At 44.2% G+C, this 20,668-nt stretch overlaps 1 protein-coding gene across 7 annotated transcripts in view; it reads right to left on the bottom strand.

Moving 5' to 3' along the window:
* GALNT8 (polypeptide N-acetylgalactosaminyltransferase 8) overlaps positions 1-20,668 on the bottom strand; it is a 62,599-nt gene that overhangs the window by 12,729 nt on the left and 29,202 nt on the right. For 2 of the 7 annotated variants that reach the window (XM_046681403.1, XM_046681393.1), the window contains exons 7-11: positions 16,535-16,720; positions 15,282-15,419; positions 14,620-14,715; positions 13,439-13,606; positions 2,307-6,174 (exon numbers count right to left, since the gene is read on the bottom strand). In XM_046681403.1, coding sequence (XP_046537359.1) covers positions 6,031-6,174; positions 13,439-13,606; positions 14,620-14,715; positions 15,282-15,419; positions 16,535-16,720 — 732 coding nt within the window. In that variant the 3' untranslated portion in view covers positions 2,307-6,030. Of the gene's footprint in view, positions 1-2,306; positions 6,175-6,202; positions 6,291-11,731; positions 12,175-13,438; positions 13,607-14,619; positions 14,716-15,281; positions 15,420-16,534; positions 16,721-20,668 lie in introns of those variants that run through there. The other 5 variants (XM_046681430.1, XM_046681421.1, XM_046681412.1 and 2 more) reach the window with 5 other exon arrangements.

Below are 20,668 nucleotides of genomic sequence, written 5' to 3' on the forward strand. Positions count from 1 at the left end.
ATTGCTCACCAGGAGAGGAAAAGTCACAAATACACACTTACAACACAGCTGTTGCTATATGCATGACCGACTGAGTAGAGTGTGACTGCCATTTTTCTGCAGGTTCCTCTCCTAGTTTTAGAAAATATCACCCTCAACCTCGTACTCTCTGTGTGTGTCCGTTTCCTGTTCTTGCATTTCATTGGACATCAGTGGATTCCTTCAAACCAGTAACATCTCTGTGTTACTTGCAAAGCTTTAATTCTCACAGAATTATAGAACTTTTCCCGTTTTCCTCATTTTTCAAGTAATTTTTCTTGGAATTTGAATTTGTAAAAACACAGAAATTTCCCCAGCAATGCTGGGAAGGAGTTCTCCTATGAAACACCCGTCAAGATGTGCTGCAGGCCCGTGGGGAAGGCCCCCCGCCGGCGCTCTGGAAGGAGCAGCAGGGAGCTTGATGCAGGAGGAATATCGGGGACCTGGGGCTACAGCCAGCCCAAAGCACCTGTGCGATCAGGAGAGCATCAACTCATCTCCTTCACTCCAGCCTTGGCTAGAGAATGTATTGGAAGCAGAAGCCAACAGCCTCACTCAGTAGTTAACGAAGAACCTTTAGAGAGTGGAGGAAGATTGACAAGGCGCTTGGAGAAGACAAGAGAGAGAGAGAAGGAAAATATTAGGGAATATCGACACATCTGTTTTTCATCAATGAAGGTTGAAGCTATACGTATTTCTCCTCTTGTTGTCATAAAGTTGAGTTTCTGCCTAGGTCTTTTTGCTAAGGAGGCCAAACAGCTTTCCAGTAACATTGAGAGATTTGTGTTTTTTAGTTCCAAGGATAGTAGACTTGTGACCTGGAGACAAGTTTACTCCCTGAAACTACACTTGTTAAAATGTTTGCAGGAGAAAAGTGTGTTTGTTAAAATTGTAAGTTAACAACTTAAAGTCATGAGAGGTTGATTTTATCCACCAATTCCAGCGATAACTACTCACCTGACAGTACTGGCCTAACTCTATTTCACTTAATCTCTATAAAATGATCTACAAATTTCCTCAGAATTAGAAAATTAGCTAAAAGCACAATTCTTACTGTAAAAATGGATTACAAGTACAATAAAGGGACTCTATAAGAGATTAACTTTTAAACAGCTAGAATCTCAATTTGTTATGACACAGCCCTCAGCCCTTCCTCTCTTAAATTTTGCACAAATGAGGAAGTTCCTCACCCTAAAGGTAGCATCGGGCTGCTCTAGCCTGGTGTGGATGATGCTTGGGGCTGGAGAAAAGGGACAACCAGGGACATGATGGCATCACCCCGGTCTCTAGGCCCATCTCCCTCTGGAAAAGTGCCAGAATCCTAGAGAAGCAGCTGCAATAAGGAGAGGATACAAGCTGGATCCTGGGGTTTCTGTGGGAACTTGGGGGAACCAAGCAGAGCCAACGGTAACTTTAGCTCTGGACGGGTGCCATGAAAAGAGGAAACTAGCCTGCCCCTTCAGGGCCAATGAGAGGAGAGAAGTGGGGGGTCTCAGGCTGCTTGTAGGCATGGCTTCTCCTCCTGGCCCCAGAAGGAGCAAATCAGGGATGGCCATCAGGAAACCCAGAGGTAATGTGGGATAGGGAGAGAAATGGACACTGGGAGACACCCCAGGGATTCTCACCATGTGAGCAGAGGGAAGGAACTGGCAGGACCATGGTCCCAGATATTCAACTCATGGGGGCAAACACAGAATTACTTCTCTGTTGGCGTTTTACAACCCCTTGTTCTCCAAGATCATTGACTAGTTAATGCTTGTCATATTCGCTGTTGTTTACAAGGTAACTTCAACTTACAGTAGATCTGCAATGTTCCAAAAAATGAGAGAGAGAGGAGTCAGTGAGCAGTTAACTTGGTTACCAAGGGAACCGTTTCCTGACTGGACTAAAGTCAGTCGCCGAGAGGACCTTCTCCTGTCCTGCCCAGGGCAGGGTGCAAGAGGACAGCGACCAGAGAAGCAGAATGCCACTTTGCACTTTGGACAAGTAACAGGCAGGTAAGGGATGGGTGGTTTCAGGGCCAAGGAAGCACATCGACACCTTCCTTGTCACAACTAACAGGCCGCCCTGCAGATCAGAGCAGCTGGAGGAAGCTTAGTACCTCTGGGGAAAAGGGCGAGCCCGAGGCGCTTTCTGCCATCCTAACCATGACTGGGAGGGAACCACAGGTTTCTTAAAGAGTAAGGAACACCAGCTTAGATTAAGTAGCTAGTGCTGATGGCTGCTGTTTAGCAGGAAGAGATATTAATGTACATCTAGACAGGCATTTTTTGTTTGATCTTGTTTTAAATCTTTTTATTTTGATACAGTCTCAGACTTCCAGAAAAGTTGCAAACACAGTACAGAGAATCCTTGTATACCCTTCACCCTTCAGCCAGAGTCACTTCACCACATTTGTTTTACCATTTCCTGCTCCATCCACCTGTCTGCTCCATCCGTCTGTCTCTGTTCGCCCATCTGTCCATCCATCCATCCACTGCTCTGTCTGTCCATGTCTGTCCATCTATCTACCTATCTTTCTATCTACTTACCTATCTATCTAATCTCAGAGATAATGTCCCATCCCCCACTCCACCCAGTGTGTATTTTGTAAAATCAAGGACATTCTCATATTCTTATATATCCAGACTACAATGATCAAAATCAGAAAAATAACATTGATACAGTCCTATTGTCTAATCAACAAACCTTATTTAAATTTCTACAGTTGTCCCCTGCTGTCCTTAATAACCAAAGGAAAAAAACTTCCCCTCAGGGCTAGATTCCAAACCGGGCTCACCCACTGCACTTAGCTGTCGTGTCTCTAGTCTCCTTTAGTCTGGGGCAGTTCCTCAGTCACTTCTTTGTCTTTTATGACTTTGACATTCTTGAAGCATACAGACCATTCTATTTCGAAGAGTGCCCCTCAATTTGGGTTTAATTGATGTTTGCTCAAGATTATAGACTCAGGTTCTGTATTTGGGGCAGGAACACTGTAGCAACGATGTATTCTTCTCAGTGTGTCATATCAGGAGGCACGTGATGTCCAATTGTCCAGTAACTGGTGATGTTAATGTTCATCACTGGTTAGGATGTTATCTGCCAGTTTTCTCCACCATGAAACTACATTTTCCCTTTGTAGTTAATAAATATCTTCTGGGAGTTATTGTGATGCTATGAGTACACCCTGTTTCGCATCAGCCATTAGTTTTAACATCCATTGATGATTCCTGCCTGAAACAATTTTAACTATGTTGAATATGCTGAATAACTTTCTAATTCCATAATTCTTCCTGCATTTTTCAGTTGGCATTCTACTATGAAAAAGAGCTTTCCCTTCTCTCTACCTGTCTATTCATTCATCTATCCATCAATTCATTTATTGGTATGGACTCACAGATTCTTATTTTATTTTATGACTTATAATGCATATAATGAAATCATTATTTATTTTAATGTTCAAATTGTCCTAGAATTGGCCAGTGGGAGCCCTTTGAACCTGGCTGCTGTAGTTTATGACATGCTATAATTCTTTGAGCAGTTCTTTATTTTCCAGCATAGAAAAATGTGCCAGCCCCTCAGCCTTAAAATCAGCTCTTTCTCCGAGGATCCCTAATTCTTTTTAATGGAAAATATTTACAAACCAAGGTCTGAATGCTGGATGCTGACTGTGCTCAGAGTGAGTGTGCATTCATCTAAAACAGAGAAATATAGTTAGGTCACTTGCTTTTGTTTGGACTCTATTTTGAGTTTCCCTCTATCCTTCTTGGTTTTCTGTATTTACGTGTTGAGCATGTGAAATATGACATGGTTCCAAAAGCTTAAATTATAGAAAAAAATGTATATTTTCAGAGACGTCCCGCTGCATCACTTCTATCCTGTTACTATCCCCAATCCTTTGTACCCTAGTCCCCACCACTAACATCTATTGGTAACCAATCTCATTAGTTTCTGGTTTATCCTTATGTGCCATTTTGCAGAAATGAATAGATACATATATATTTTCCCCTCATTTCTTACCTAAAAGTTACATACCATAGATGCTGTTTTCCTTTTTCCACACTGGAAACCACTCCATATCAGTTCAAAGAAATGCTCCTCATTCTTTTTTATAGCTGCGTAGTACTCCACTGTGTGGATGCATTCAGGCACTCTCTGATGTCTGAGGGTACACTTTGTTTCCAATATCTTACAATTACAATCAATATTGCAAATAATTACTTTGTACATAGTATTTTCTTATTTTGGGGAAGTATAAATTCCTAGAGGTGAAATTACTGGCACGAATAGAAAGTGTACATATAGTATTTTTAGATATTGCCAAAAATCCCTCCAGAAGTAATTTAGACCTGTTTGCATCCCCACCATCAAAGTGCAAGAGTGCCTGTTTCCCACAACTTTGCCAGCAGAATGTACTGGCATACTTTTTAATTCTCAGCAGTTTATGGGAAAAATGATCTTTGTACAATTTTAATTTGCATTTCTCTATGAGTGAGGTTAAATATCTTTTCATATGTTGAAGGATATTGTGTCTTTTGCCCATTTTTCCATTGAGTATACGCTTTTTAAAAAACTTTGCTATGAATCGCATTTTCCCTTCAATTTGCCAGGCAGAAGCTAAAAGTTAGTTATACATCTGCTTAACATTTATCCTGTTCCTTAATTTTCTCATCATAAACTCTTATCTGTGGTAACGTTTTAGTTCTTGATATGGATGTGGTCACTGTGAAGATTTTATCAAGCTGTATACTTATGACTTGCACACTCCTAAATGCTTATTTCAAAAATTCTTAGGCAACTTAATTCTGTGATAAGTTATCAGTGTCTTGCCTGCCTGGTGCCTGAAGGAACCCTAACGATTCCCAGAATTAAACCCAAGTAGCCCTGATGTGAGATTAAGAGGAAAAAGTAGCCATCTGGAGAAGGGGCCCTGTGAGCACATACTTGAAGGGTGAGCCCACCACACACACACACACACACACACACACACAGGGCCATCCCTCCTCCTCTCCCGCCGTAGTGCCCACGCCCACCAACCTCCATGACCTTGTCAAAACTGGCAGCCCTAGACATATCTTCCCAACTCACCAGCTAGGGGAAAGGATTTGTCTAGTGGACAGCAGTTAGGGCTGTGGTTTTAAGTTTTTGCCTAGAATCCCTTCTTTGTGTCCCAGTAAGTGATGCCCTTCTGTTTCAAGCCTCATTTTCTCCATAATTTGCAGGGATAGCAGAAGGAAATAGGTAATCAAGTCTATTAAATGTTATAAGCTACTTAGAGAAAGATTCCGCCGCATCTGGACTTTTCTCCCACTCTCTAAGCTCTGTGCAGAGCTGCGATCAGCAGAGGTGCGTTCTCTCCCACCCTCGGCCTCTGGAATCTCTTCGGGAGAGACTGGGTAATCCAAATAAAATTGCTGTGGGGGGAGGAAGGGAGGGATTTTTTAAAATTACTTGTCTATTGCTGCATCTTTCAAGACAGTCCAGAAAAGAGGAAGTAGAAGCAGCAACACGCTGCCAGAGAATTGGTGCCTCCTAATGGTTGTCATGCTGCCGGGCTGCTGATGACCCAGCCTTTTCCGTGGAGCAGCCCCAGGCAGTCTGAAGATTCTCCGAGCAGATGAGCTGAGGGAGGAGGTGTGGGGCAGATGGCAACGGTAGTCGTCAGGAATGAGACTAAACAGCGTTGGTAGAAGTTAAAGATAAACTTCCATCCTTCTAGTTCTCTCCCCACGTAACAGCAAGATGATGGCGTTTATTTCAAGGAATTTCCAAGAACGGCATTTGACGTATACCATGACCCTCCAAGGGAAGCTGGGGGTGAGGCATCTGACCCCTCCCCAGCGGGGACGACCTGACCAGGCACAGACCTCACCTCCCCACATCCTGTGTGTTGCAGGCTGAAGTCACAGCAAACACACACAGGCATCTTTTCTTTCTCTCACCTTCTCCCACTTTAAGCAGCATTGAGAACAGAGCCCATTCCTGTGGCAAGAACTGGTGTCCCAAATCCAGGCTCTCTGAGGATCGCAGATGTTAGTCTGACCCCCAGTGTCGGACAGTGTACTGTATTGTCCACACTTGTGTGGTGCAGGTCCGCAGCACAAGCCCATAGACGCCTGAGGTGTCCTGCTTCATCTCCAGACATCGTTTAGTGGCTCTGTTTATGACAGCTCTTCCCTGGGTGGGAGGAGAGACAGAGTCAAGGTACTGAAATGCCCTCGTAGTGCATCTCACCTTCCCTGCTCCTACTCGCTCTGCTGTGCTGAGACACGCTTGCCGGGGCCCTCCATCCTCTGCAAGTCAACCAGAGGAGAAAACGAGGCAAAGGGTAAATTAGATCACGCAGTGCCTGCCCTGCCCAGCCCCACAGCAAACTAACAGCAGATCTGGGAGGAAGCGATGCTGTGCTGGGTTCCCACGCTATCAGCCGCCTCTCCTGAAGCACCTGGTCAGTACTGAGTGGCAAGACATGATGCATCTTGAAGAACCATGGCCCTTCTCCACTTGACTTTCCTTTCTGCGTCTTCACCCCCGAGCCCATGAAACCCATCAGGACTCCCCCTCGCTCCTCAGTGCGTCTCTGTTGCGGGACTGCCTGGGAAGGTCCAGCCTGTTTCTCCCCCGCGCAGGGCAGCTCCTGCCTCTCCTGCAATGGGGGCTCCACCAAGGCTTACATTGGGACTATTACGGGCTTTAGAGCTAAAGAGTCTGGGTTGAATCCCTGCTCCACCACAGAGAGGCCTTGGGCAAACCACCTAACTTAAGCCTCAATTTTCTCATCCATAAAATAGGTTTGGAGTCAATATTAGGGTTAAAATGTGGGTTGATGTTTATTGAGCATCTTGTGCTGACGTGAAGGATGTGCAGTACACATGCGTTCGTCTCTGCCGCTCCCCATTCTAACGGGGGAAGAAGGAGCAAAGAGCTCAGGGGGGCTGGAGGTGAGAAGTTTGATTCCGAAAGGGAGAAAAACACTGAATGTTGGTTGAAAAGAAGAGTTTTTCCTCCTTGTCTCCTCGGCTCAACAACTGAAGATCACGCCATCTGTCCCCGCCCTGTCCTCTGCCCGCCCTCCCACGCCCCTCACCCCTCTCTACCCCTTTGCAGGATCACTCACCTGATGGATTTGAGTGCCTGCACGAAGATTTTTCCCTTCATCCAGCCGGGCCTCTGCTATTATCCTCAGAGTTCACGGCCTCCCCTGGGGGCTCTAAAGAGAAGCCCTGACCTCTCAGTTCCTCCGAGCGTTTGCACATCACGCGGGCTGCAGTGCTACATGCAAATCCCTGCTCCCCTCTAACCATCCCGCCCGCCTCCCATCTCGTCCACTCGCAAACTGCCCCCAGCGCCATGCTCCCCCAAATTCGCCCGGCCCTGGCCACACCGTCCCCCCCTCCCCGGGTGTGGCCGCGCAGCGTCGTCGGCCACTCAGGGCGGGTCTCCCGCTTCTTGAACTCCTCCTGTCACCCCCGCGGCGCCTCTCGCCCCGCCTGCAGACCAGAGCTCTCCTGGAGAGGGTCCGCCCAGCCGGCCGGCCTCAGGCCCCTCCGCAGGCCGCCTCAGCAGCTTCACCGCCGACCCCACCCTGGACGCTCGCTGTCGCTCAATGCTTTCGTTTCTCACTTGGTCAAGAGGACCATGCTTCCGGTCAATCTAGCCCCCCACCCGAATGCCACGAGCAATCCTCAGGGCGATGCGTATGCATGGTCTCAAAGGGGCTGCCCTGAGCTTGTCTCTACTGCCAGCAACCCCTGTGCTCTGAGCGCAGCCACCGCGATGCCAAGAAACACTATGCCTGTCTAATATCCTTCTTTTAGCTCTCCCTCTTGGCAGATTCCTTTTCTTTTAACTTTAAATGTATCCAAATGTCCCAATATTAGAGGGGGCAAAACCCTTAACTCTTCTTTTCAACCAACATTCAGTGTTTTTCTCCCTTTCAGAATCAAACTTCTCAAGCAGCGAGGTAATAACAAACAGTGGATACGATTCTGTGTTCGAATTCTGGACATTTACTATGCTGTGTGACCTTGGGAGTATTATTTGACTTCTCTGTGCTTTAGTTACTTCAAAGGTGAAGTAGCTAATGATAATACCCCTCTTATAAGATTTACATAAGGACTAAATTAGATAATATTTAACCAAGTGCCTGGTACATATATGTACTCAATAAATCTTGGCTCTCATAATTTATTGTGGCCTTTTGGGTAGTCGATTCTCTCTCTGCTTCTGTGTGACGTATGCGCTGGCAGTATTCCTTAAGACCTCTTCAGGCCCTTCTCCCGTTTCTTTTACATTGTGCTCATCTGGATCTTATATGTTTTTGGTTTGGTTTTTATTTGGGAGATGTTATCTAGCAGTTTCTAAGGAATTTTTGTTTCTGTTTCTTTTTCTCTTTTATAAAAGGAATACGTGCTCATTTTTTTTAACTTGGAAAACACTTTAAAAATTAGAAGTACTTACAATGTGATAACATTGTCCATACAGTTTTTATATCTTGCTTTTTAAATTTAACATTATATCTTGTGCATTTTCCAATTTCATTAGTTTTTTGAAAATATACTTTTTGAGAATATAATTTGAAGGGCTATATAGTGTTCAGGTCAAGGGATGGACAAAAATCTCTCCTACCGTTGGACATTTAATTTTTCCTAATATTTTGTTGTGATAAATATTAAGATATTTTCTATATTAATCTTGACCTACATTCTATATTATTTCTTAAATTAAGATATTGTCTTAAAAGGGAATTAGTGCCTTAGAAGGGGGCATCGTCAGTTTTGGGGTTTTGATGAGGATCCGGGATTTTCCTACAGAGAGCTGAATTACTTTCTGGAACTCTGCCCGCCAGCAGCGTGTGAGAGTGCTTCCTCAGCGGCGTCTTCCTCTTCCCTTCTGGAGCCCTCACTGTGAGCGCTCCTCCCCTTCTCACTCTCTCTCCCAGAGATGCTCTTTGTGTCCTGAGCCGTCACTCCATCTGGAAGACTTCCAAAAGATGACCTCCACCCAAACTCTCCTTTATTTCAGCTGCATATCAATTAGCAGACATTTGGTCCTGTCCCAAACGTCCATAAGACATTTGATTCACATGAAAAAGCCCTCAATATCTGCTCATATTTGGTCCTCTCCAAAACATCCACGGAGACGTTGGGTCCACGCCAAAAGGTCCTTGATATTTGATCCTGTTCAAAACCATTTGGCATGGACCAAATACATTCGTGGATGTTTTGGACAGGACCAAACGTCTCGCAAGGCTGCAGTTTCTGCCTTCAGCTTTATGCTCCTCATCTCAAAATCCAGATGTCTCCAACAGGTCTTATCTCTTCAATTGGGTCCCTTCTCAGTCACTGGTATTGTCTCTCTTATGGTCTTCAGGGGTCATAAGCTCCTCTGGTTGACTCAAAAAATTGATCATGAAATTGGAAGAAAAGAAAGGGATTACCTAGTCTTACTTGTCTCTCAATTCTGGAAAATACCTTTGGTAACTTTTTAGTAGAGTGAATGTGTGAGTTGTGTCTGCAAAGTAAATAGAGCATCAAAGGGACCCAACATTCAATCGAACATCATTTTCATATCTGAAAGAACTGTGGTCCTAAGAGATAAGATGGATATGAAAGGCTTGGATAGACTCAGTTCACTTAAAACTGACTTAAAATCAGGCAGGACACCATAAGCTACATGACCACCTCCTTCACTAACTTTTGGAGTTCTTGACATAGTGACACAAAAAGACCCAGCCTGGACATCAGAGTGGTGGGCACGATTCCGCTGGTGTCCTGCAGCTCGAGCTCTCACACCTGCCAAAATCCATCCTCTGCCAGCAGCTTGAGGCGCCCGAGAAAGTGACCTTCCAGAATTCTCCTGGAAAGCCAACCTTCAAAATGTTTGAGATGTCATAATTGTTTCTTTAGCGTAAGTAGTAGCTTTCATTCCCAGGAGATTTAGGGTAAAGTATAGATGTTCAGAGAATCAAACACGTAGTATTTGTTAAAGATTCTGTGTTTATTGACTATTTTTAAGTATTGCTATGTTGCAGAAAAATTGTCTTACGGACTAGCTTTGTGACACCAATTTAAAAATGTGTAATTGAATAATTAAATTTGTGATTTTATGTCAAAATTTTACTAGATTCTAAACACTTTTGAAACATTTAAGAGAACCTAAGAATCATTCAATTTAAAGTCAGAAAATTGAGTGCTTAAGAAAGGAAATTTATAAATACAGTCTGTAATGTTTGAGGAAATTTCTTAACTTGTAAAACCCTCTTTAAAGTTGCTAAGAAAGTAGATCTTAAAAGTTCTCAGCACAAGAAAAAAAATTTTTTTGTAACTATGTGTGGTGACGGATGTTAGCTAGACTTATTGTGGTGATCATTTTGCAATATATACATAAATTATGTATATTATGTATACATCACTACTAACATAATACATCAATTATATCTCAATATAAATACATACATACATACATAAAAGACTACAAATAACTTTGTACTCATAAGTTTGATGAAATGGACTAATTCCTTAAAAACCATAAATCACCAAAATACAATCGGCATAATCAACTAAATGAATACTCTAAATAGTCCTGTACCATTAAAAAATATTTCAATTCATGATTTAAAAGCTCCTGAAAAAGAAATCTCCACACCCATGTGGTTTTACTGGAGAATTATGCGAAGTATTTAAAGAAAGGTTAACATCAATTTAAGACAATCTCTTCTAGAAAATCTCTTCCAGAAAGTGCTTTGTCCAGAAATTGGTCTATTCTGCAATTTTTGTCAACAGGACAAATTTATCAAGAGGAAGAGGGAACACTTCCCAACTCACTTTATGGGCCAATATTACCCTGATACTAAAACCAAAGACAGTACCAAAAACAAAAAAAAATCCCACAGGCCATTATCTCTAATGAACTTAGACACAAAAATCTTCAACAAAATGCTAGGAAACCAAATCCAACAAAGTATGAAAAGAAGTACACACCACAACTAAGTGCGATTTATTCCCAGGATACAAGACTGGTTCAACATTTGAAAATTAATCAGTGTCATCCATCATACCAACAAGCCAAAGAAGAAAAAACATGAACATATCAATTGACACAGAAAAAGTATTTGACAAAATCCAACTAATATTCATGATAAAAAAAAAAAACTTAGCAAGGTAGAAATACAGGGAAATTACTCCAGTTTGATAAAAAGCACCTACAAAAAAATCTACAGCTAATGTTAGCCTGAATTGTGGAAGATTCAATGCTTTCCTCCTACATTTGGGAACAAAGCAAGGATGCCCACTCTCACCACACTTATTCAGTGTAATACTAGAAATTCTAGCCAATGTAACAAAGCAACAAGCAAATTTAAAAAAGCAAAACAGACAAAATCATACAGATTGAAAACAAAAAGAATGACTGTTAAAACTTGCTAGGTTTATAAATAAAATAAGATTTGGGGGGCTGGCTCCGTGGCCGAGTGGTTAAGTTCATGCGCTCGGCTGCAGCTGCCCAGGGTTCAGATCCTGGGCGCGGACATGGCACCGCTTGTCAGGCCACATCGAGGTGGCATCCCACATCCCACAACTAGAAGGACCAGCGACTAAGATATGCAACTGTGTACAGGGGGGTTTGGGGAGAAAAAGCAGGAAAAAAAAAAAGATTGGCAACAGTTGTTAGCCCAGGTGCCAATCCTTAAAAAAAAAAAAAAAGAGAGATTTGTAAGCTGAACATAAAAGCTTAAAAAAACTAGAGTTCTTTAATTTAACTTTAATAAATTGGATATTAATTTTTCTAAACCAAAGTAAACCTGTAATTGTATTTTCTATACACAAAAGACACCCCTAAGGATGTCAAAAACTCACATTTAGCACACTAGGCCTGTCAGATGCTCAAATACACTGTGCTTGGTGACTACGATTGACAGTGAGCTCACCGCCTTGCTGGGCAGCCTATTCTGTAGGACGTAAGCTGTTAAATTACTGGAGAATCCCCCCCTGCCCCTTACGTTAAGTCAAACTCTGCCTTCTTGATCTCTAACCACAGTCTCAGTTCCGCCCTCCTGTAGACACTGAAGAAGTCTACTTTCTCCTCCTCATGAAGACAGCATCATCTTTTCTCTAGGTTCACCTCTCCAAGCTAGAGCTCCAGGTAGACCTCCAGGTCTGCAATCTTCCGGGTACCGTGCTAGATGCCAGAGAGAAAACAACCAACTAAACCCAGAGCCTGCCCTTCAGCGCACAGTCTGGTGAGGAAAAGCAGCAAGAGAGGAGGCAGTTAGAAGAGAGAGTGAGACAAGGCCTGTAAGAGGGACCCGAGAACACACGGAAGAATCACCCATCCTAGTCCTATGGAGTCAGAGATGGCTTCTCAAAGAAGACAATGTCTGAGGCCAGAGCAACACTTTGCGGTTGGCCTGGCAAAGAGGTGGGAGGAGAGGGGACAACCCAGACAAGAGGGAATGTGACCTTTCCTGGAATCACACGTGGCTCCCTAGAGCTGGAGCTCAGAGCAGGAAGACAGGACTTAGCCGTCGTCTTCTCCCTGATATCGTCTAGCTCAAAGAGACTTAATCTAGGATCCAAAAACTCTCTGAAATTGTAAGCAAAATGGTGCATATATATGTTTTTCTGGAAAGGGTCCATAGCTAGGAGCAGATTCTCAAAGGGATTAGTAGCTTTAAGTTAGGACTTACTGAGCCAGATGGGCCACGTCTCTCAAAATGTGGCTCCTGAACCCACGCAGTACCAACATGCTCAGAGATGCGTTCACATGAGGCACAGCATCACCTCCCTCTGTGAGGACATCTCATTCCTGCCAACGTGGCTGAAGAAGGCAGCCCCCTCTACCGTAAATTCACACATAGACTGTGGTCAGCCAAATCCCTCATGTCATTGTCGCAAGAATTCTGCCATGTTCCCTCCACCCTACACTTAGTCAATTGATGTTGAAGTTAAAGTCAGGGCTTTTACATTAGTCCCTGTCAAATTTTAGCCCAGCCCTCCAGACTCTCTGATTATCATTAATAATAAAGCTAATTGCAAAGGCTAATGTTTATTGAACATTTTCCATGTGCCAGGCACCATGCTAAATGCTTTACACACGGTATCTCATTTAATCCTTCCCACAGACTCCTAAAGTAGATGACGTCATCTCCACTTTACAGACGAGGACACTGAGTCTGAGACGGTAAGAAAATTGCTAAAGATAACTGAGCTAGGATATGAACTCAAACCCTTAACTGTTCAACTATAACAGATTCCAATATTTCTTCCTCTTAACCACCCCACCTTAGTCAACAGATTCGGTGGTTCATGCTCAGTTCCCTGTTTCCAGTCTTTTTCCTGCATACTGCCACAAAATTAATCTTTCCAAAACCCTGTCAAATCAAATCCGAACCTCTCAGACTATATTTGAATATATCTGTCCTTTAAAACCACATGTGACTTACCGGCTTAAAATCCCAGTATATGTGCAGTCTATTTTCAGCTGCCTTGGAACACGGGTTTAACACAGGCTCCTCCCCATAGCCGGGGTCTGTCAGGCAGTGGTCATCAACACCTACTTCTGCCATCAGTGGTCCCACATAGAATTCCCCAGTTAGGTGGTAGTAGACATTCTAAAAGAGAGCAAAGGGACCTGCCATAGACACAGTCAGTGGGGAGGCCCTTGACCTTATAGAGGGCTTGGAGACTGCCGTCGGGGCCTCTGGATACTCAGCTGCCCTGGGGAGCATTGAACTTTCCTGGGTAATGAGGAGTCACCTCTGCTTCCTTCTCCCCAACCCCCAGTTGATTCTAGGAAGAAGACTAGGCGTGAGGAGGGGGCGCTATCCTGCTTCCTTCCATACAAGGGCTCCAACGTGCACAATGAGGGAGTTTATCTTTGAAAAAAAGAAGAAAACACAGCTGAACTTCAGAAGCTGTCACTGTAGACCCCAGCTATGGGTTTGTCGTCAGGAAACCTCTCAAATCTCCCCCTGACACTGCCTTGCTCAGTGATCTTGGGCAAGTAGGTTGGTTTTGTATCTGTTTCTCCATTTGTCAAGTGGAAATGCTATCTATCCTGCATACCTCAAAAGGTTCCTGCGGGGGCAGCATGCAGAGTAACATGATGGATGTGAATATTCTCAGGGAAAAAGAGTCCCTTGGTTGCACCCTCCAGCGGTGCCAGATCTCTTTTATCCCATAGAGAGACTTCCATTTAGCCTCTCTCTTCTCTAGCCCTGTTTCCTTCTCTACAGAAGAAGCCACAGGTAATGTCACCTCCCCACATTCCAGGCGTACAAGGGGCAAAGGAAGGATGGAGGGGGCAGTGGGAGGAGGGGGAAAGGAAAGGATTGGAGGTTATTGTCAATGAAAATATTATCATGGTGAATGAATACAACAGAGCATAGCCTTTCTACCCAGCCACCCAGTACCTGAAATGGAACTATCATGCCATGATTTTTTGAATGAACATCGAAGTGCTTAGTTACAAGTACAGGTTTGGGTTTCATCCTTACCCATGACCCAGGATGCCCAGCTCCTGCCTCCACATCATCTAACGCTGAGTCTAAATCTGGCAGCAGTTGCCAGGGGCTGAGCCACGACAGGCTCCATCTGTTGGAGTGGAGAAGATTGTGGAAGATACCTGTGTACTGTATTCATGACAGTAAAACATGGTGGGCGTGTTGCCTGAAGTAGGTCCCTGATCCAAGCACACATTTTCATCCAATGGGTTTTTCATCTGAAGGGGCAAAACAGATGACAACACTGTTGGAAAGAGGCAGAGAAAGAGGGCCCTCAAGCCTCCCCAGGCCCTGTATTTTCCCCAGTATTCCAAGGACTGCAGAAATTACCAGCCACAAGGGAGCAGGAGGTTGGGATCCTGGCTGCCTTGTTCCAAACACTAGACAAACGCTGAAGTGAGGCACCGCTGTGATGCCCACTTCCTGGGAACACTCACCCCCTCAGACCATTGCAGCACCGACAGAGCAGGGGCACCTATGCCCGCGTTCAGGTGGGCAAGGCCCAACGCCTTGGTTGGTTGAGAAACTGAGAGGGTCAGACCAAGGGCTGCAGTGCGCAATATGGAGCTAGAGGCAGAGAGAAGGAAAAGAGAGGGGGCCTGGGGAGCAGGAGACAAGAGGAAACCAAGAGAGTCCAAGGGCAATAAGCTGAGGAAGAAGTTGGGGGTAGCAAGGGAATCCTGGGCAGGACGGGTTTGGAAACCCTTGCCTGGGCAGTCATGTGATTCAGGTCTCACTGACTTTTACAGTCAAACATTTAAAATCACAATTTCATAATACGTACTCTTCCGTAGCCCACAATGCTGTGGATGGGCTTCAGGACTGGGTAAACATTTTTCAGATACCAGTCAAAAGTTTGACATTTCAGTTTCTCCCGGAGGGCCATTCTGGAAGAAATGTCTCCATAATCGATTCCAGACTTCTGTAAACAAAACATGGAGCATTTCTGGGCCGTCCTTGACTCCACCAAAGGCTATGGGTGATGCATGAGTGGACTGAGGATTTTCCTGAGAGCCTGTGAGGTAACTTTGATAATTTCCAGTTTTCCAGGGAAAGTGGAAAAAGCTTGACCCTAGAAATCTCTGCTGGTTTCAAAGGCACTTGCAGGGCCTGCCTCGTGGTGTCACTCAGGTTTATTTCTTGTCTTTAGCAAACTGGTGCAGACTGCTCCTGTTTGAGATAATATTTCCACCAACAAGGCCCAAAATACTCCTCATGATGGCTAGAAAAGGCTTTCAAAAAGAATATTCTGGCAGCAACATATGAAGGTCAAAGGAGATTTTCTAGAAGTGATATTTGTGTGGAATCAAAGTGAAAGAATGCTTGAGCCGAAAGCCACAGCTCAGGAACAGAAGACAGTGTATCACGCCACCTCGGGCAGCTGGGACAAAAGATGTGGGCTTAGCCAAGAAGGTCATCCTCATTCATGTGCATCCAATAGGATTATGCTCCCTGCTCCCACCATCCCACATCCTGCCTGCCATGTTTACATCCTCTTTTTCTTTTTTTTTTTTTGAGGAAGATTAGCCCTGAGCTAACTGCTGCCAATCCTCTTCTTTTTTCTGAGGAAGACTGGCCCTGAGCTAACATCTGTGCCCATCTTCCTCTACTTTATATATATCCTCGTAAGATAGCAAATTCCTGATGTCCAACCGTGCCCTGCAAGGAATCTCCCAGTATAGAAGATGAATGAAAAACATGGAATCTAGAAGATTCTTTGCTTTGAATCTTATCTTTGGTGCTTACTACCTTATTACCTTAAAACAAGTTCCTTTCTGTGCTTCTGTTTCTTCTTTGGTAAACTTAGAATAATAAAAATAAAACTTACCCTGTAGGTACGTTGTAATGATTAGTGAGTGCCTGGAACACAGTACTGCTACATGAATGCTAAGTGTCATTACCATTACACCATCAGGACTTTGCCCTAACTCTTCAGGGCTGGGAGGGCACTTTGCCCTACCCCCTCCCATTTACCACCATTCCCACCGCCTCTTCCTCCTTTGTTCTTCTCCGCTTCTGTTCATTGCCATGACAAACCTGGAGAGGTATGTTCCAGGCGAGGTAGACCATGTCTTTGTACTCATCCATCCAGATTTCGGCCACTCGCAGAGCATTGCGCTTCAAGACAAGACTCAGATCCAAGGCATACGGCTTGTGGTGTCTCTCTAGGTGAGCAATCCGGGAGCAGGGCAAGACCTCGATTCTCCCTCCACACTGCCACACCTGCAAGAGAAGAAAAAAAATCATCTGGGCAGGCTGGACCCCATGGCCAATAAGTTGCATAACTTGTTGACTCACAGGGACCACATTTTGGAACCCTTTTTTTTTTCGTGAGGAAGATTGGCCTTGAGCTAACATCTGTGCCAACCTTCCTCTATTTTGTATATGGGATGTCACCACAACATGGCTTGGTGAGTGGTGTGTAGGTCCGCAGCTGGGATCCAAACCAGTGAACGCCAGGCTGCCAAAGTGGAGTGTGTGAACTTAACCACTACATCACTGGGCTGGCCCCTGGAACCATTTTTTAAAGAGTGTAAATTCAGTCCTCCCACTCCCATCTCTATGCTGCCTCCCAATCTACTTATTTAAAATAACTTTCCATGGAAGTTTACCAGACTGCTTCTTTCCTGTCATTCAGACAGTTCCAGAAATCGTACCTCCTTCAAGAAGTCCTCCTGAACAGATAAAGGAGGGGTTGCCCCTGCTCCTTTATCACCAAAGAAAGTGCCAAGTCCTGAGACGCACCATGCCCTGAGCCACTCTCGCTGGACCTGGCTTCCCATGACTCTCTCTGTCCTGCATGCTGGATGTAAGGCAATGTGGTCAACAGATTCTCAGGTGGCCCCCGCCCCTAGTGTTCACACCCTTCCTGAATCCCCTCCCCTTGAGTGGGGGCTTGTAATCTCCTAACCAACAGAGTATGACAGAGGTAGGAATATGTACACGATTACACGAGTGTGATTACATCACACAAGAAGGCAGGTCCATCTTGCTAGGAGACCTTCTCTCCCACTGGCTTTGAAGAAGGAAACCACCATGTTGTGAGCCACCACGTGGAGAGGGCCACGTGCCAAGAAAGTAAGGGCAGCTTCCAACTGATAGCCAGAAAATACTTGAATGCTTCTTCAGTTTGGACGATTTCAAGGGACGGAATGCTGTCAACAACCACATGAGCTTGGAAGCAGATCCTTTCCCAGTCAATCCTAGATGAGAACAAAACCCTGGCCAAAACCTTGACTGCAGCCTTACAGAGGACCCAGCTAAGCGAGGCATGGACTCCTGACCCACAGAAACTGTCAGATAATAAATGTGTCCTGCTTTAAGCCACTAAGTCATAATTTTCTTACACAGCAGTGGATAACTAATACAGGTAATTTTTGACCAAGAGATACCATGACTTATGATCTAATTGTAAACATTCCTCCTTGTCATCCTGATGAGTACAAACATAATTGTCAGACCACACATTCTAATATTTGGCTTAAAAATATGGTCTTTATCTCAAAAGAAGATAGAACCATCTAACAACATTAGAGGGATATAATGGCTCCAGTGTCTTCTCTCCATAGTTGCCCAAGTGAGCTGCAGTTTCCGGGAGATCATTAGCCCATCAGTGGTGACTAGCAACCTACTGCACTCATTGGGATGAGGGTGAGCAACTTACGCCCTGCTGGTTCAGTCAGCCACCCGAGGGGTCAGTCCCCTTAGCAGACTTTCAAATGTTTTTCATTCCTTCCTCCTCTTTTGAACCCACAGATTCCCCTCCCTCAGCACCTCCACAACCCAGACAGTAGAGTGAAAAACAGCCAGGTTCTCAAGTCGGAGTGGCCTGTGTTCAAATCCTGACTCTATCACTGCACACCTGGCGACGAGGGGCAAAACACTCCACTCGCTGAACCTCAGCTTGCTCATCCGCAAAAGGGCGCACCCACCATGTGGATTGTCAGGACGAACGGCATAACAAGTATGGTAACCCGCAGCTTCTACAATTATGAACTTGAAGTAAATCTTTTCTTCCGTTACCCTCCTCCATGTCTCCTCATTCATTCCCAGAATCACGTGGAGGTTACATCTAATTTTTTTTCAGATTTTATTTTCTGCAGTCAAACATTTAAAAATCCAAATGCAACATTATTTCAATTTTGCTAGTTGATGGAGATTTCCACTCCACAGGAATTTAGGGAACAAAAATTAATCGTTGGCACAAGAAACATTAAATTCAAGTGAAAACATAGAAGCCAGCATTGTCCTTTATGAAATAATGTTAACTATTATCCTTGACCCCAAGTTTTCACATTTTACTCTCTCAGTTTACTCCCACTTGCCAAATGCTTTCCCATTCTCTCTTTCTCTCTGACACACACACAGAGACATGAAGTTTCTGCTGACTTGCTTTGTGCCACATACTATCCTAATATTTTTCATGAATTTCACCCTCACCATGTAGGTATTATTATCCCCATTTAAGTAACTTGCCCACGTTTACCAGCTAGCAAATGATAGAGCTGGATTCTGAACCCAGGCAGTTCACGCAGTGAACACACAGTGCCAGAAATACACAGGGTGCTCCACAAATGCTGGCTTCCCCTTCTTGTCTATCAGCCCCAACACTCCATCTCCATTTATACACATCCAAGCACGCCATCACTGCCGTGGCCTCTAGATGTCAGACTAAAACTCTCCACGCAGCTCTGATGCTTCCAAGATCTATTGTCAGAGAAAGACAGATCCTAACAAGTGCTGAGAGATTTCAAAAGGCAAATACACACACAAACCAAGGAGCCTGGCCGCGGGTAGAACTGTTTTATCCAAGAATAGGAAAAGAATGACCCTTCCTCAACACTCCCTGCATTTCTAGCAAAATCTATTTAAAAAAATCACAAAATGCTAAAAGAAAGAGGATTTCTTGCGGGAACTAAAATGGCAAAGTTCACGTGTGCACTGGGGGAATGGAGACAGAGAGAAGCAGCCTAGACGCAGAAGGGGAGAGCAGAGAAAAGTGCGGAGACCCCAGAAATGGCAGGAAGGGCTTTGGGCCAGAAGTTGTGGAATTGGGGTTCCAGCCAAATTAATGGGAAGTTCTGGTAGGTGGGAGAACTCCAGCCACAATGTAACTAGGGTCACCTTAGGACTTTGCTAAATCCATGCAAAAAATCATTATTTCTGTATTTATATTTTGGTGTTAGAGACCAATTGTACCCCCAATATCTGTTCCCCTCTACATCGATAGTTATGAAAAGAATAATTGCACACATAACCAACTACCTGAAATCTACATTTTCCAGATTCTTTTGCATGTAGGTTTGGCCATATGACCAGCAGTGGCCAATGGAATGCGAGGGGAAATGATATACACAATTTTCAGGTAATGCCCTTAAAAAGAAAGAGCATGCTCTCTCTTTCCCCTTTCTCTTCCTACTGACTAGAATACAGATGTGGCACTGAGTGTAGTAGACTTACAAGACGGAAGACTCTTAGGCCCCGTCACCCTGGAGCTGTCATCTCAATCTTGAACGGCTTATGTTCAAACTGATATGGAAAAGAGAAATTAATTTCTGTCTTGTTTAAACCTGTTATTTTGGCCTCTGTCACAGAAGCCAAACAAGGATTCTAATTAATATTTTTATAAATCATTTCAAATTACTTATTACATTTTAACTACATCATCATCCTTATGAGGAAGATGAAAGAGGGGTGCTTCTCTTCATTTCACAAATGGGAAAACTGACTAAGAACACCATGCAAAAAATAGTTTTCTCTGCAAAAGAATGACTGTGGCTTAAGGTATAACCCACATGAGGACTAACAGTCCTGTTAATATATAAATGTAGGGTTCTGGGTGGGTCCTAAGTGGGTATAATATGTTGCTTTAGGGTCATCAGTCTTAATTGGAAAGAAATTGAAGGGAGTAGACCTGAATAAGCTTTAAACAGAAAATTATCTTGTTCTTCCAGACACTACAATGGACCAGAGATCACCTGGTCTCTGGAACAGAATTTCTGAGATGGGAGGGGGGAAAAGGCCATTTTATAAAAGCTCAGTCCACGAGGGGTTAGCAGAGCCAGCATTAGAACCCAGGTCCAGCATTTTTCACAGTGCCACCCTCACATCCTTATTATTGCTATTCTTATCCTTAACCGTTTACTGAGTGTGAGCCGTGTTTCAATCACC

This window comes from Equus quagga, chromosome 1 (assembly GCF_021613505.1).
Source record: "Equus quagga isolate Etosha38 chromosome 1, UCLA_HA_Equagga_1.0, whole genome shotgun sequence".
Lineage (NCBI taxonomy): Eukaryota > Metazoa > Chordata > Mammalia > Perissodactyla > Equidae > Equus > Equus quagga.